This window comes from Arachis hypogaea, chromosome 15, assembly GCF_003086295.3.
Source record: "Arachis hypogaea cultivar Tifrunner chromosome 15, arahy.Tifrunner.gnm2.J5K5, whole genome shotgun sequence".
Classification (NCBI taxonomy): domain Eukaryota; kingdom Viridiplantae; phylum Streptophyta; class Magnoliopsida; order Fabales; family Fabaceae; genus Arachis; species Arachis hypogaea.
The window spans coordinates 130,825,528-130,840,652 of record NC_092050.1 but is presented as its reverse complement, the minus strand read 5'-3'; the positions used below and the strand labels follow the sequence as shown (position 1 = coordinate 130,840,652).

Sequence of the window (15,125 nt, the reverse complement as noted above, 5' to 3'; positions counted from 1 at the left end):
TGAATTAGATAAAAAAATGTTGAATTTGAAGAAACAATAACAATAATTTGATAATGATAAAATATTATAACATTGGGCCAAAAGTCCAAAATTGTGTGAATAATTTGTTTGGCTAAGTATGCAGACCAAATCTAAAAGAAAGAACGAGCAAGACTCTATAATAATTCAGGTCCATAAGCATTCAACTCATTCATTCATCGCCCAACGAATAGTTGCAAATCATTATCTAAGATGGCGAGAAACAACTCATTCTCTTCTCTCTTTTCTAACCCATGTGAATTAGTTCCAAAGAAAAAATAAGAAAAAGAAGCTCTGATCAGGACACAAATCAAAGAAAAAAAAGGTGATTAACAAAATCAAGAAACAAAAGGGAAAGAAGAAGAAAGTCAGAGGTTAGGGCACAAAAATAAAGATCAAATTTAAAGGTGAATTAGAAAATATTTTCCATATTTGTGCTTCATTGTTGCTTATTGAAGATGTTTTCCTCCTACACGCACCTAACAAGAAACTTGAAGAAAATGGAGGTTATGAAACTCTGCTACAAATTAAGGATCAAGAACAAAATTTGGAGCCGATGAATGGGTCAGATCCTTAAAGAAATTTAAAAAAGGAAGAAAGAGAAGCAGTTAGGTAAGATTGCATGTTAACTTTTATCACTGCTGTCTCATCTCTTCTCTGCGATGTTGCTATGTTATTTGGGGAAGAAGAAGTCAAAAATGTTCAAATTAAGTTCCAAGTTTTGGAAGCTTTACTCCTCTATTAAAGGGGTAAACGGCCAAAAATTGAAGCAAAGAATGAACACACAAGTTTAGGTCTTCATAACTTTCAAGCTATCCCTTTTTCTTCATGAGTTTACGTTAAATTTTTTATTTTTTAAGTATTCATCTTTCTTTGTTTATTTTCAATGGAAAATGGCATTAAGTAAGGTATTAGTAAAAGCCATTGAGAGAAAAATAGAGTTATCTAAAAAAAGCTAGAAAATTATGTCAAACTCTTTTGTATATTTTTCTATTTTGTACACATGATCCTGAGTGAAATCTCTTGTTAAGTTGGGTGAGTACTTAGTAGTTGCAAGTTTAGGGAGTGACCTAGCCAAATCTAGTTTGAGTAGAATTTGGGTTTGTCCTAGATAAGATCAGATTGAATCCTAAAAAAATTAGTGTTTGTAATCATTGTGAAAGATAGTGAAAATTTTACCACTGTTGTAGGGAGACTGAATGTAGGTTATATTGTACATTATGACTGAATCAGGATACATGGCTGTGTGATTCTCTCTTCTCTACTCTTCTTCAGTTTTACTTCAATATAAGATAAAATAAAAGTGTCTCCAACTTTGTTTATTTCTCAGAAGTAACAACTATCCAAAAGCTAAGAGTTGTTATGTTCCTGATCGCATCATGAAGAGACAAAATAAAATTGTCTCCTGAAATCTCAGTTTGACAGATTTGACAGCAACTAAGTTCCATTCCAGTAAAAAACAAAAGCAATAGAAATTTAAAAAAAGGCCATAGATTCAACTCTCCCTTCTCTAGGTCATTTACAAACCTTCAAAAAATTATAAATGTAAAGATTGAATTTCTATTTGTATGGTAAGATATTTGCTATTGTCCTTTCTGTTAATGTCCTAAAATATGAATATCGTTATATAAAATAGCAAATCAGAAGGATTGATTTGATTTTTTTTTTAAACTTCAGGGTTAAAGAAATTGTTGGGTACTATTTCAAGGCTTATCTAGAATCAGGGTGATTTGGGCTTGAACGTGAGGTTCAGACTCTTTTAGATAAAAGATTCAATATCTTCTCCTGCAAGAATGAAGTCGTCCGAGTTCCTCATGAGAAGGTGGGGGTGGTATCTACAATAGACTTTGATACTTAAGTTAATAAGGGTTTTAAGAAGGCTTTTAGTAGATTGGAGTTCAAAGAATATTTGAAGGTGTTAGGGTATTTATAGGTATAGAGATGGAGTCAATAACCACCTTTTGAGTAGTCCCACCTCTGATGGTGGGTTGGTTACTCCCTTTTGGTAGGAAAGTTGTTGAGATCTCCTTTCTATATGAATAGGAGAGATAGTAGGAGTTAGTTACTTATTTGGATAAGTAGCGCTGGGCCCATGTCGTCGTGCCCGACCTCCATGAGGTCGTGTAGCCTTGAACAATACTTGTAGAGTGTTGACTGGGCTTTATCCTTTTGGGCCCTTCCAGGTTGTGGGTCAAGGTATGAACAGTGCCCCTACTTGAGATTGAGTTTCTTTAGGTCGGGTTCAAGCATTTCTAAGTTGGTCATGATCTCTTGTAGCTTTTGTTCCCTCACGTCAGGTATACCGCCCTCCTTGGAGTTAGCTCGGGTACTCGACGTGTTTTTTGAATCTGAACGTTATGTCTTTTTGTAACTGTTTGCACGCCTTTTTAGTTACCTTGGTAACTGTGCATATCATTAAATGAGGGATAAATTTACCATTTTTCCCCTAGTGGCTATATAAAACATAATCCCTTTTCTCTTTCTTCTTTTTTGTTTCCACTTCTGAGAAGTTTCTTCGATTTTTACTTCATTTTTCTCGAGACTTATTCTTCTTCTTCTTTGGGCGTCTTCTTTTTCTTTGTCTTCTTCTTCTTTGTGGCTCCATTTCCTTTAATCTTTCAAGATTTCACTATCTTGAATCTTCGTTCAGGTTGCTTTTAGACATTTTAGAATCGTCTGTTTGCATTACTGTTGCTCATGTTCTCTCTTGCCTTCTATTCTTCCTCAAGGTTAGTTTTTCTTTCCCTATTATTGTCGTTGCGGGTAGAGCTTTTATGTTTCAAGTGCAGGGACAATCTTTCCATCAGCCACGATGCTATTAGGACTAATAAGGGAGAGATCCACCTCGAAAGCTACAATTCGAAATTGAGCCTTTAGATTGTCAACTAGCACGTCCATCCCCTAAGCTATAGTCTCCTCTAGCTCCACATATTTCTCCTTTGACTTGGCAACCTCGTCCACCAAATCAAGCTTCTCCCTGAAGACCCTAGTGTAACTCTCTTCAACTTTCTTTTTTAAGTTCTCTGCCATAGCTAAAACGGCCTCAGATTGTTTCAACCTCTCCCAAGTTTTAGCAAGGTCGGAAGCAAGCAACTCATTTTCAGCCTCCAACTCCTTTTTTGACTCCCTCAAAGACGTCACCTCAGCTTGTAGATCAGTCAAAGTATGCTGAGTGGCACCAAAGAAAGTCTTCTCTAACTCTCTCAGCAAAGTTGCACACACTCCGGCCGTTCGAACTCCACCCCGAACAAGTACCTGGAGATGGCTTTTTATGTAAACATCATCCATGCTAATAAAGCTATGGGGAAGGATGTGTTTCTCACTCCAAGCTATTGCATCAAAGTCCTGCTCATAAATACCCACTAATTCTGTAGTCTTAGCTTTTTAGGATTTGGCTCGGGATTAGAAGGTGGAGGAAGAGTTGTTTGCTATCCCGGGCTAGAGGAGGGAGTCAGTTGAGGAGTCAGGTCGACAATAACTTTTACCGAGGTTGACGCACCTGAGTCCAATTTAGAAGGAGAGGAGAGGTCGCCAGATTCACCAACTTGTTTTAATGGGATAGTTCGGGCAACAACATTCTTCCTAGTAGTACGGAAGGTTTTCAAAGCAGCCGACTTGGGAGCCATCTTTTCTGCACGACATCAAAGTCAGACTACATTAACTAACAAAGCAATTAGCAAAATCATATCTATAAAATAGATAAAACGCTACCTAGCTTAGGTCGGATTTAGCTTGGATTTCCTAAGTATTTCTTGGTATCCAGATAAGGAGCTCGGCCCCAGTACTCCTGGAATAAGGCGACAACACTCTGTTCGACCTCATCCAAATCATCTAGGCCATACTTAACAACTACAAGGTTCTTCTCCGAGTACAAGATAAAAATAGGCTCATTCCTTTCATTCAGAAAGAAAGGTCGGATAACCTCAACGGGACGGATCTTAAAAAAGTAATTTTTGAAGTCAAGAAATGACTCATCATTCTCCTGAGCAACTCGGAAGGAGATCCATCCTTATTTCTTAGAGCTGAAGGGTTTGGTAATGACACAAAGATAACAGAAGACCTTCGGAGAAGGCAAGACGTCAAGCTCCCGGCAAAGAAGTTGATAAATCTTTAAGAATCCCCAATAATTGGGATGAAACTGGGAAGGGACAACCTTACAGACCCTAAGGACATTGGATTTGAAATCAGTAAAAGGAAGGCTAACCCCTAATTTTGTAAAAAAAAAAAAATACTCATACACATATATGAAATAGCACTTCGAGTTACTAAATCGGGGAAAACACACCATCTCCTCAAGATCGGCAACTAAAATCTCATATCTATGCTCATCCTCTCGATTTTCACACAACTTGTGGTCCCTACGAAAGGTCTTAGCATATTCTCTATCAATAAGAAGGACGGGAGTAAGAACATATATATCTACCCAGGTTAGGTCGGATGGAACTTTAGAGGACATATTGTGAATAATTGAACGAGACATACAAGCTATACCTACAATACAACAAACAAAAGAAAATTATCATAACAAGTCAAAAAGTCGGGTAACAATCACAAGAAGTCGGGTAGTCATCAACAACACTAACAAATGATTATAGTTCTTACAAATTCTAATAAACACAACAACTACCATCACATTATTAGATACAGAAATGGCGCCATCTTCAACAAATAAAGTGGCACCATTTGGGGGCAACACAACATAAAAACCCCACACTCAGGTTCACCAATGACAATAACAAACAAATATTCAAATTCAAGAAAGAAAAAGAAGCAAAGTTTTCCAAAGAATTTCTCAAATAGACAAAAGAAGCATCGCCAAAGGTCATAACAATGACATCACCCAAAACATAAAACAGAGACATAAGTTCAAAAGATGAGAATACTAACCTTAAGGAATACGAAGTGAAAAAAGGGACACTTGAACAACAAAACACGAACGTTCTATTTCAAAGTACAGACAAAGTCTTCTAAACCTCAAGATAAAGAAAATCTTGAATGCAAGAACAGATGCAAGAAAAGAAGATTGAAGGAATTTATTGAAAGAAAGAAGATGATGAAGTACAAACGTTTCAGAAGAAATGCGAAAAAGAAAAAAAGAGAGAAATGAGTTTGAGTATTTATAAGACACTAGGTGCAAAATGGTGATTTCACAATTCCTCGTTTATAGCGCACGGTTACCAAGGTAATCATAGAGTGACGTGCACAAGATATGAAAAGATGTAACATCTTTTTATTTAAAACACGTCGAGTACCCGACGTGATACCTGAAAGGCAATATATCCGACCTAATACGCTAAATCTGTAAGGAATCAGTTTGATCTATAAATACTTGAGTCTGACCTTTTAAAGATCGGATTTAAGCAGGGACACTGTATACCCTAACCCAAAAAACATAGCCAGACCCAAAAGTAGGGGTGGCAAATGGGTTTAAACTCGCCGAGCCGGCCTGCGTAACCTGCCAAAAAAGACGGGTTGGGCTGAAAAATTGGGACAGCCAAATAGCGAAATCCCGCCTAACTCACACTGCTTAAACCGCGGGCTTTGGCGGGACGGGGCGGGCTTCCCCGTCGGGCTTAGTATTTTTTTGGCAATGGGGTATTTTTGTAATTTTTTTTGTCAAAACTCAACTTTTCTCAACCCAACTTACAAGAGAATGAAGATGAGAATTGAATGTTTTGGATTATGTTTATTTTGCTTTGAAGACAATATTTATAATTATGTTTTAGATGAAAACTTGGTTTATAATTATGTTTATTAGATATTTATAATTATAAAAACTTTAATATTTGTGAATATAAAAATTATAATTTTTTTATGTTTTTAGAAATTATAAATTTATTAAAATGATTGTAAAATTATATATTATTTAATAGTTAATAGTAAAATTTAAAAAAAAAAAAAGAAATTTAGTGGGTTTAGCCTGCCAGCCCGCGAAAAGGCGAGCTTTCAGCGGGGCACGGCGAGCTTCCTTGCTTGCCACCCCTACCCAAAAGGAATAAAATCCCACCCAACGCAGGTGGCCTCATCTACTCCTACTCGACCTCATAGAAATCGGGCGCGACGACGACATTTTAGTCTTATTTATTTGAATAAGTAACTAACTCCTAAGATATCTCCTATCCATCAAGAATGAATATCTAAACAACTTCTCTAGAAAAGAGGAACGGCCATCCACCATTCAAGATGGAATTACTCTAAAAGGTAGTTATCTTTTCTACTATAAATACACTGACATACTCAAGTATATTCAGAACCCAATCTACTAAAAATCTGCTTTAAACCCTTGCTAACTTAACCATCGGAATCTCTTGCAAGTACCACCTCCACCTCCTCACGAAAAACTCGGACGGCATCACTTTGGCATCAGCAAAGTCAAACACCATTTTAAAAGGAGCCTGTCATGTTTAGGTCCAAATTTATTCATTTCAAATAACCCTCGGAACAATAACTATGCACACCAATAATGGACAGCTATATATGCATGCAAGCTTATAGATATAGTCTATTAAAACAAATAATACTATATATTTTTGGTACATATTCTCTTACAAATCATTATTGGGAAACTTGTATACAAGATGATAAATTCGGTTATTATAATAAATAAAGTATACAGAGAATATTAAAATAATAATCTGAAATAAATTTATTAATATTATTTTTAGATTTTTAATATTAAAATAAATTTGGTAATTGGTTTATGGAATATTGGAATGTCTAAATAATATTATAATATTATTTTTAGATTTTTAATATTAAAATAAATTTGAAAATTAATTTGTGGGATGTGTAAGCCATTGATTTATTGATACAAAGGATGCGGAAGTGTATCAACGTGAGTAATTGGGAGGGCAAAACAACATTGGACGTAATTGAAGCTTTTCCAGAGATTCAAAGAACATCATTGGAGGCCGGAGCAAACCATGCACCATGGTTCATCAATTCCTGATTTTAAATCATAAGTTATCATTTGCAGCTTCTTTTTGCCTTCTAAATTTACATCTTTACTATAATTTAGAAAAAATTTAAATATATCCAAAATATTGGTGTTCCAATAATTTTAACCGTTAATTAAATATATATATATATATATATATATATATATATATATATATATTTTATAATTAAAATCAACTGTTAAAATAACTAGAACACCAAAATATCAAGAACACTTAAAATTCTTCTTATAATTTAATATATTTATTTAATTATGACTGAATCTATAGGTGTGATTGTCAATTCGATTTTGATAATTATGGCGGACAGTGGATCTTAACATGCATTGGATAAACAACAATCAATTTTTTGACTGATTAGATAGGAGCATTTCTTCTCTATTTCTATCAATTTCCATTGCTAAAAAAATACAAAACAATGGAAAGTGATCTTACCCTAGGTAAGAAGGAACGAAGGTTTATAGTTTCAAAAATAGAAAAAATAAACTGCAACATACAACTTTGAGAATTTTCAACTCTTACAATTATTAGATCACTATACACACATCTGCAGGTCCAACCCTATTTTTTTTCCTAAGCGAAAAAGGTGTACTTTCATCTATCAAGTGTTATTTCTGCAAGATTCCTCAGAAAAAGGAAACTGATCCATTTCTTCATGGATCAAAAACAGGAAATTTCTAGTAGACAATTCCAAAAGCTTCAGCCAATCGCTGGATACGGATATCTGTCCTTCAACTTCCTTAGAATGGGTTAGAAATATAAAAGTTCAAAAAGAAGTATAATTTTCTGTAGAGAGTAACAGTAATGCATTTATTTCAACAGAGCCCTGGTCACAAGTTAGACACATTTCTTGTTGTACCAGGTACAACACCATTTTCGGCATTTTCTATCGCGTTGTCTGTCTCCCCATTTGGCCCTGTAATTTCAGAATGCACTGGGTGGACAAGTCCTTGTAATCTCAACAGGTAACTCTGGCTAGAAGGTTGCAGTTGCACATATCTGGTTGATGTTCCAACACTACTCTCAGAAGACTGCTGATATTCGGAACGAATATTGGACAGAGCACTAAGATCAAGATTTGGAAAAACCGAGCAACGACACTGAGGACATTTCACATTCAGCTGAAGCCATTCGTCGATGCATTCAACATGAAAATTGTGAGCACAAGGAAGACCACGAACCTGCGCATTAGGTAAGAAAACAATTTTCAATTGCTCTTAATGACATATACTGCATCAGAACTTCGTTGAAGTACAGAGCTGCAGTAATTTGTGAAGATAGACACAGCAGAGGAAAGAGTATACACATAAATCATTTAAGGTAATGTGATTGATGGAACATGTATTATTTTAGAACAATATTTTGTTATTATCGCTAAATAGAGTCCCATATATTCAGATGGGATGAAAAGTTTTATCAATCATTCAAGTAGTTAGTTAAAAGCATGCTTTTCAAGCACACAGCATAATGCCTGATCTATTATATACCTCATTGCCTTCACGGAACTCTTCTAAGCAGATGAGGCATTCACTGCAATCAGTTGGAACAGCCTTTAGGCTGAACCTTGGGAGTTCCTGAATTAAAGCTTTGACTGCTTCTCGCTACATTCAACTCGGACAAGAAAGTCAACTATTAGTAAACTATGGTAGAGAGATATAAACATATATAAGATATTTAAATAAGATGTTATATATGAAACTGCACATTTTTTTTATTTTTTAATTACTAAAATAAAAAAGGAAATTAAATCAGGAATATAAAAATACAATATATTTCACATATAACCATAATCAATATACCGTCCAAAACACAAGATACGATACAAATAGTTTCATGCGTCATGACAGAAGCCAAACAATATATTTCTAATTATCACATATGAAATACTTGCAAAAGAATAGAATAACCTGAGCTGGAGTTAGGTAAAGTCCAGGATGATATGCAGCAGCATCTTGGTTCATGCCCCTTGATTCTTGACCTGCAGCTTCAAATGCCCAATCAGGCACTCGGATCATTTCAACTAGAACCTAACAAAAGGAAAATAGCTATTTTTATCAACACTGTCAAACTACAGAGAACCAAATAGGTATTCATATTCAACTATTTTTTATCAAACGTCAAACCACTAACATCATTAACATATAATCTGTATGTGGTTTTGCCTCCAGTCTTTTGTACTCCTTTATTGGATCTTCTACCAATAGATATCAAAATCGATTTGGTAACTAAGTCGGTGATTCAACCGGTGGCCCGGTGGGTCAATGGTCAAACCGTTTAAATCAAAATTGATCAATTTAATATTTAAAAAATATTATTTAATATAATTTGTATAATGAGAATCATAATTTAATGTAAAAGAAAAAATGACATCAAAGCATCACAAACAAACTCATCATAATATAATTTGTACAAGGAGAATTGTAAGATTACAATTTATACATAGTAGCCCCAACGAGCCACCCCATCAATTATTACTGAAATCAACAAATATTAGTCGATAAATATGAATATAAGAGAATCTTTTATGGTCCAATTTTGTGAGCAAGGAGGGGAAGGCAGTAGGAAGAGGATTTCTTTCCACATCATTCCAGATGCCATTGAGAAATACCCCTATGAAGCCAAATATAACAGGATAATAATACCAAATAAGTATTGAATAACATAGTCCACATTAAAGATAGCACTTACCCCATATTCAGATATAGGAATACCCTGTTGGGCACGTAATAGATGTGCTTGTCTTCGTGTCAACCACTACCAAGCATTCAACATTCAAAAATGAGAACAGACACAAAGACCTAAGAAAAAATTAACAGTATTCTGTGTTGCAGAAACAAGAACAGCACAACATGCAGAGGAAAAAGGAACTTTGATAATAGAAAGTGGAAACAAGTCACAGAAAAATGGGTAAAAACAATGTAGTACTAACCTTCCCCATTGACATGCAAGCAATACAAATGAGTCCACAGTAGCTAAAAAGTAACCAGATGAGAAAGCCATATTTTTTACCATCTCCATTCAACTGCAGGTAATTAGTTGCGTCATGCATCATACACTTGTTTATAAAGTATCATTGAGGAATGAGGATTAAATGAAAGCAAGCACATACACAAGTCTTGGAACTGATGAACCACAGAGAACCAATTATAGTCCAAACCCAAAGAAATGGATAGAGAAGCAATGCAAGGATTGAAAGGACAACCACTCTTCCACAGAAACGAGCATATCTCTGCTGCCACCCAAAATCTCTAAAACAAAGATGGGTAAAATAAAAGAGCAAGTGAATTAGCACTGGGAATTAACATATCAAAACATTAGGGTACTACTGCATTTCAGTGATTGTAGTAACGTAAAATTTAGTGACATGGACCCAGAAAATTAATTGTCCACAATTTCAGATATGAGGATAACCTTTTCTGTAAAACCACAGGATAAAAGAAGTTAAGAACCACAATTTCAAGAAATTATCCTGCCTTCTTCTGCACAATAGTAACAGTATTAACCTAAGTCATACATCCAGGCAAAGAATTGCTGTTCTTGGTATAAAAATGAATATGATGCCCACAACTTTAATTTCAAAACTAATTGTAATCCATACTAGAAATAGTTAAATCAGTTCCATGTAGATTGATTCCACCAACATGATATTTATTGGTACCAATATTATTGTCTGTACATGATCCATAATTATAAAATGCAGGATTTCAGTCATTCCAAGATGACGACTACCTCAGACTGGAGTATAAATATCCAGCTTTAGTTGATGAAATGGATTGAGGAAATGACTTAACAAACATCAACTATGGAGTAACTAAGGTATATTTACACGAAATTAACTTTATGACTAAACTCCTCTTCTAAATTTATTTCTTCCCACTACTCTACCTTGTGTTTAATAATAGGGGTATAATTAAAAAAAAAAGAAACTAATTACTAATATCTAAATTGTCTGAATGGAAAATTAGTTGTGAAAAAACAAAATCTCCAGATAAGGCAAGTACTTCCAACTAGAGAAGTACACAGCAATTCATCCTACTTTAATTTCACCAAGGGATCAGCCAATGCAAATTCTCTTTATTCAAATTGGAAGGAGAATTCTGAAAAACAATAACATCAAAAGTTGAGAGTTTGGGAAGCCTTACAAACCCATTCCAGAAGCAAGTCCATTGTCAACAAACATCAAAAGCCGGAAAGTAAACACAGCAGTGTAATCAATCTGAACCATTCAAAGAAACCAAAAGAGCAAATAAACATAAATCAGTCAACAACTTCTCTTATCAGAGAAGTAAAATTCCAGCACTATTAATATAAGGAACCCACCATAATCCATAGATGCAAAGGGTAGCTACAAGATTGGTAGCGCTTCCAACTAATTGCCACAACAACTCTACAAGTCAAAAATGGTCAAAGAATACAAATACACTTGCACAGTAACAATTTGTTGCAGAAACATAAGATCTTTTATATTCTTTATTTTTTCCTTATAGCAATTTTTTTTTACTAAAAAATAATTCATCAGAATCTGATATGCATATCCATTGGACATTTGCACCTAATCAATCTGGTTTGACTGATAAAACTCTTCTAGCTCAATTTTCTCTAATTTTTTTTCCTCGTCAATTATGAATGTGGAACCAATCAATCAAAGAGAAATCACTGGAAATCAGCATAATGATTCGAGTTTTTGAAAGGATACACGCTGGTGGCGAGCATGGATAGGAAGAACCCATCGTACCTGCAAAGAAGAGAGTGAGTTGCATATGAAAATTGTTGGTTTAAGTAAGAGACAGGAGAATGAAGAAAGAAGGATTGAGACGAACCACTGGAAATTGACGCCCCTAACGGCCATTGCGAAGGGAGGGGAAAAGGGGGTTCAGGAAAACCCTAGATTGAAACGGTGTCGTGTTGAAGGATGGCGGTTATGGAAGAGTGGGAAATGCATGAATGCAAAGAGGAGGGGGGGGGGGGGGGAGGTAATTGTTTGTGGAAGTGAGAAGAACAATGAATCAGCACTGAAATGGAGAGGGACCTCAACTCCAGCTTAGCTTTGATTCCCAGTTTCCTCTGTAAGGAACTCGGTCTCAGGTAATCCAGTAATTCAGTAATTTACCATAACACTTAAACACTCAATTTTTTTTATTTTTTGTTGGAGGAATGATAGTTTTAGGAGTTCTTGCAGTGCATTTTAAATCGGTTTTAAAAGAATAATCCGCTCTAAAACAGTAAAACATATAATTTATTGCAATTTGAATTGGGATTTTTCATTAAAATAAAATAAAAAAATTTATTATTTTTTAAAATTTTATTTTTTTAATTTTAATTTTTTAAATACGATTTTTTTGTATTCAAAGCAAGTTTGTCGTAGTAAAAAAAAGTAACCCGGCGAACTTCACTTCTAATTCTAACAACGATAACCATTATTATCGTCTTCAGAGTGCACAGTAATACACAAGAGTATATAGGAATCAATCATATTTTTACTGGAGAAATAATGATTTTTTTATTTATAATGGAAATTTTTTTTATTAAATATGACTTATTTCCGTGTATCTGTGTATTTTTGAAGACGATAAAAATGATTGTCATTGCTGCCAGCAATGTTAAAGAAGCCATGTGTATTTTTAGGTACTTTTATGTACTCTTAGATACGATGATAATGACTTAAAAATTTGAGTTTCTTATATTTTAGAAAAAATTAAAAAAAAGTTCATCTGACTTAGACGAATTCTATAAGATAAACTCGTCCTAAATAAAAAAAAATCGTATTTAAAAAATTAAAGTTAAAAATTGGAGTTTTGAAAAATAATAATTTTTTTTATTTTATTTCAGTAAAAAATTCGTTTGGATTGATTTGATTTTTAAAAATAATATTTTATTATTAAAAATAAAAATAATTTTAAATTGATAAGACAAATAAATAAATAAATCTTATTTTATATTTACTAAACAATAATAATACAAAATAAAATATATAACAAATTAAATATATTATATATAAATTTAATTTTAAAAATAAATAATAATATTATATTATATTTTTGTAGTTTGGATTAGATTAATTTAATTTTAAAAAGTAAATTTTAAATTCCATCTAATTTATACTGTTTAATTATATTATATTTTTAAAAATAAATAATAATATTATATTATATTTTTGTAGTTTGGATTAGATTAATTTAATTTTAAAAAGTAAATTTTAAATTCCATCTAATTGTCCAAACCCTACCCTACTCTACCCATTGCCAACGCTAACTTTGAATATGGACTGTCTCAAGCAACCAAAAACCTCTCAGAAATAAAAAGGTAAAATAGTAGCCTTTAAATGTCAGGGGCCCAATAAAAATTTTGTTCCAGAAGCCCAAGATACCAAATCGGCCTCCTAATTAGAGATGGATTAGCTTGCTAGCTAATCTAGATCTACTGTGAAAAAACAACTTAGCCCTAAACTTCCTCCATGTTAACTGCAGCTGCTATGAGGCAATCAGTTTTGCCAATTGCTAGCATCCCACGCGGAATTTATTTTGGACACTACCATCTCCTGTGGATCAAAAACTCCATCCTCACCCTACCAGGTTACAGAGAGAAAGAGACGTTTCAAACAAAATTGTTTTTTCAATTCAATTTAAATTAAAAATTAATTAAAATCATAATAATTTAGATTAAGTCAGATTTTATTTACTAAATTAACTAATTAGTTTAGTGGTTGTTTACTTATTGTAAGTCATTACATAAGAAAGGTTGTAGGTTCAATTCCTACTTCTTTCACTATATACCTAATTTTTATAAAATATATGTTATATATTTGAGGTGCGGGTAGGGTAGGGTAGGGTAGGGTAGGGTATGGTAGAGTAGGGTAAGGTACACCCTAAACTCGTACCCTACCCTACCCAAATGGATTGGACCAGAATGGATACCTACGGGTAGGATATGAATTGTCAGCCCTATTCAAATGATGACCATGTGGTGTAATGCCTAAAATTAAAAATTGTCCAATCTATTAAAAAAAAAAAATACAAGTGTGATATGGAGAAAATTTTATGTGGAAATTGATAAGTTTATTTTTTAAAAAATTAACTTTAAATTTATAAAAGATAAATTTTTTCTGATAAAATTATCAAAATTTTAAAAAATTATTTTAAATTTTTAAATTATTCTTTTACCTATTTTAATCCATCTCTAATCTCTTTTGCTACTAATTTTTAAATTCTCAATCTTTTATCACTATCATTTAAATCCATTATCATCCAAATCTCATTCCTAATTATTATCATTATGATCACTATCTTCGTCATCATCACCATTGTCGTCGCCATAACTATACTTCCACCACCACTATAACATACTTGGACAGTAATCATATAAAAGAAAAACAAAAAAGGAATGAAAAGTTAAATATACTTATCTATTATCTATTTTTACTTGTATCTATTTTATTCAAGAAAAATATTATTCTTACACTAAACATCATTGACACCCATATTAAAAATAAAGATATTATTAATTAATTAATTATGAATTTTAATCATTTAAAAAAACAAAAATAAAGGAACGTGTGGAGGGGAGAGAGTGCAAACTACCAACAGTCCAACAAGATGATAGAAATGATTCCTAGTTTGTTGCATTTTTATAGTTTGTCATAAGTTTTTTTCTGTTTTAATTTTATTTTTGAAATTTATTTTTAAGATTTAGATTTTTGGGTTTAGGATGGTGTAGGATTTAAGAGAGAAAATCTAATTGATTTGATTTAAAAACTTTTTATGAATTACAAACATTATCCACCAAAATTCATCACGTGATCTCTATATCTCGTAATAAAAAATCAAAACTTATGAAACACAAAATCTCAGTGTCTAATACCGTTCTGGACATTCTCTTTGGGTAGGATCTTGGCGGTTAGCCGGTTACACAGCTTGAAACATGAAAGTTATCCTACTCACGGCTTAAGGTTCAAGTTAATTTTAAAAAAATAGACTAAATAATAAATATTTATATTAAAAATAATTTATAAATAAATTATTTTGTATTTGGTTTTTAAATTTTAAAAATATTTATTTTAAGAAAAAAATAATAAAAAATTTTTTGTTCGGTAGGTTGGTTACCGGACGGTTCGGGTTGTGATCCGGGATGATGGTAGGGGTTCGTCAAGTCGTG

At 33.2% G+C, this 15,125-nt stretch overlaps 1 protein-coding gene across 1 annotated transcript; it reads right to left on the bottom strand.

Moving 5' to 3' along the window:
• Window positions 1-7,431: 7,431 nt before the first annotated feature.
• LOC112750706 (E3 ubiquitin-protein ligase SIS3) lies at window positions 7,432-12,185 on the bottom strand. Its single transcript, XM_025799520.3, has 10 exons — window positions 11,795-12,185; window positions 11,671-11,709; window positions 11,295-11,361; window positions 11,117-11,190; window positions 10,084-10,222; window positions 9,904-9,996; window positions 9,663-9,728; window positions 8,882-9,001; window positions 8,462-8,575; window positions 7,432-8,155 (listed from the first exon to the last, which is right to left on the bottom strand). The coding sequence occupies exons 1-10, from the start codon at window positions 11,821-11,823 to the stop codon at window positions 7,805-7,807; spliced, it is 1,092 nt and encodes a 363-aa protein (XP_025655305.1). The 5' UTR covers window positions 11,824-12,185; the 3' UTR covers window positions 7,432-7,804.
• Window positions 12,186-15,125: the final 2,940 nt, after the last annotated feature.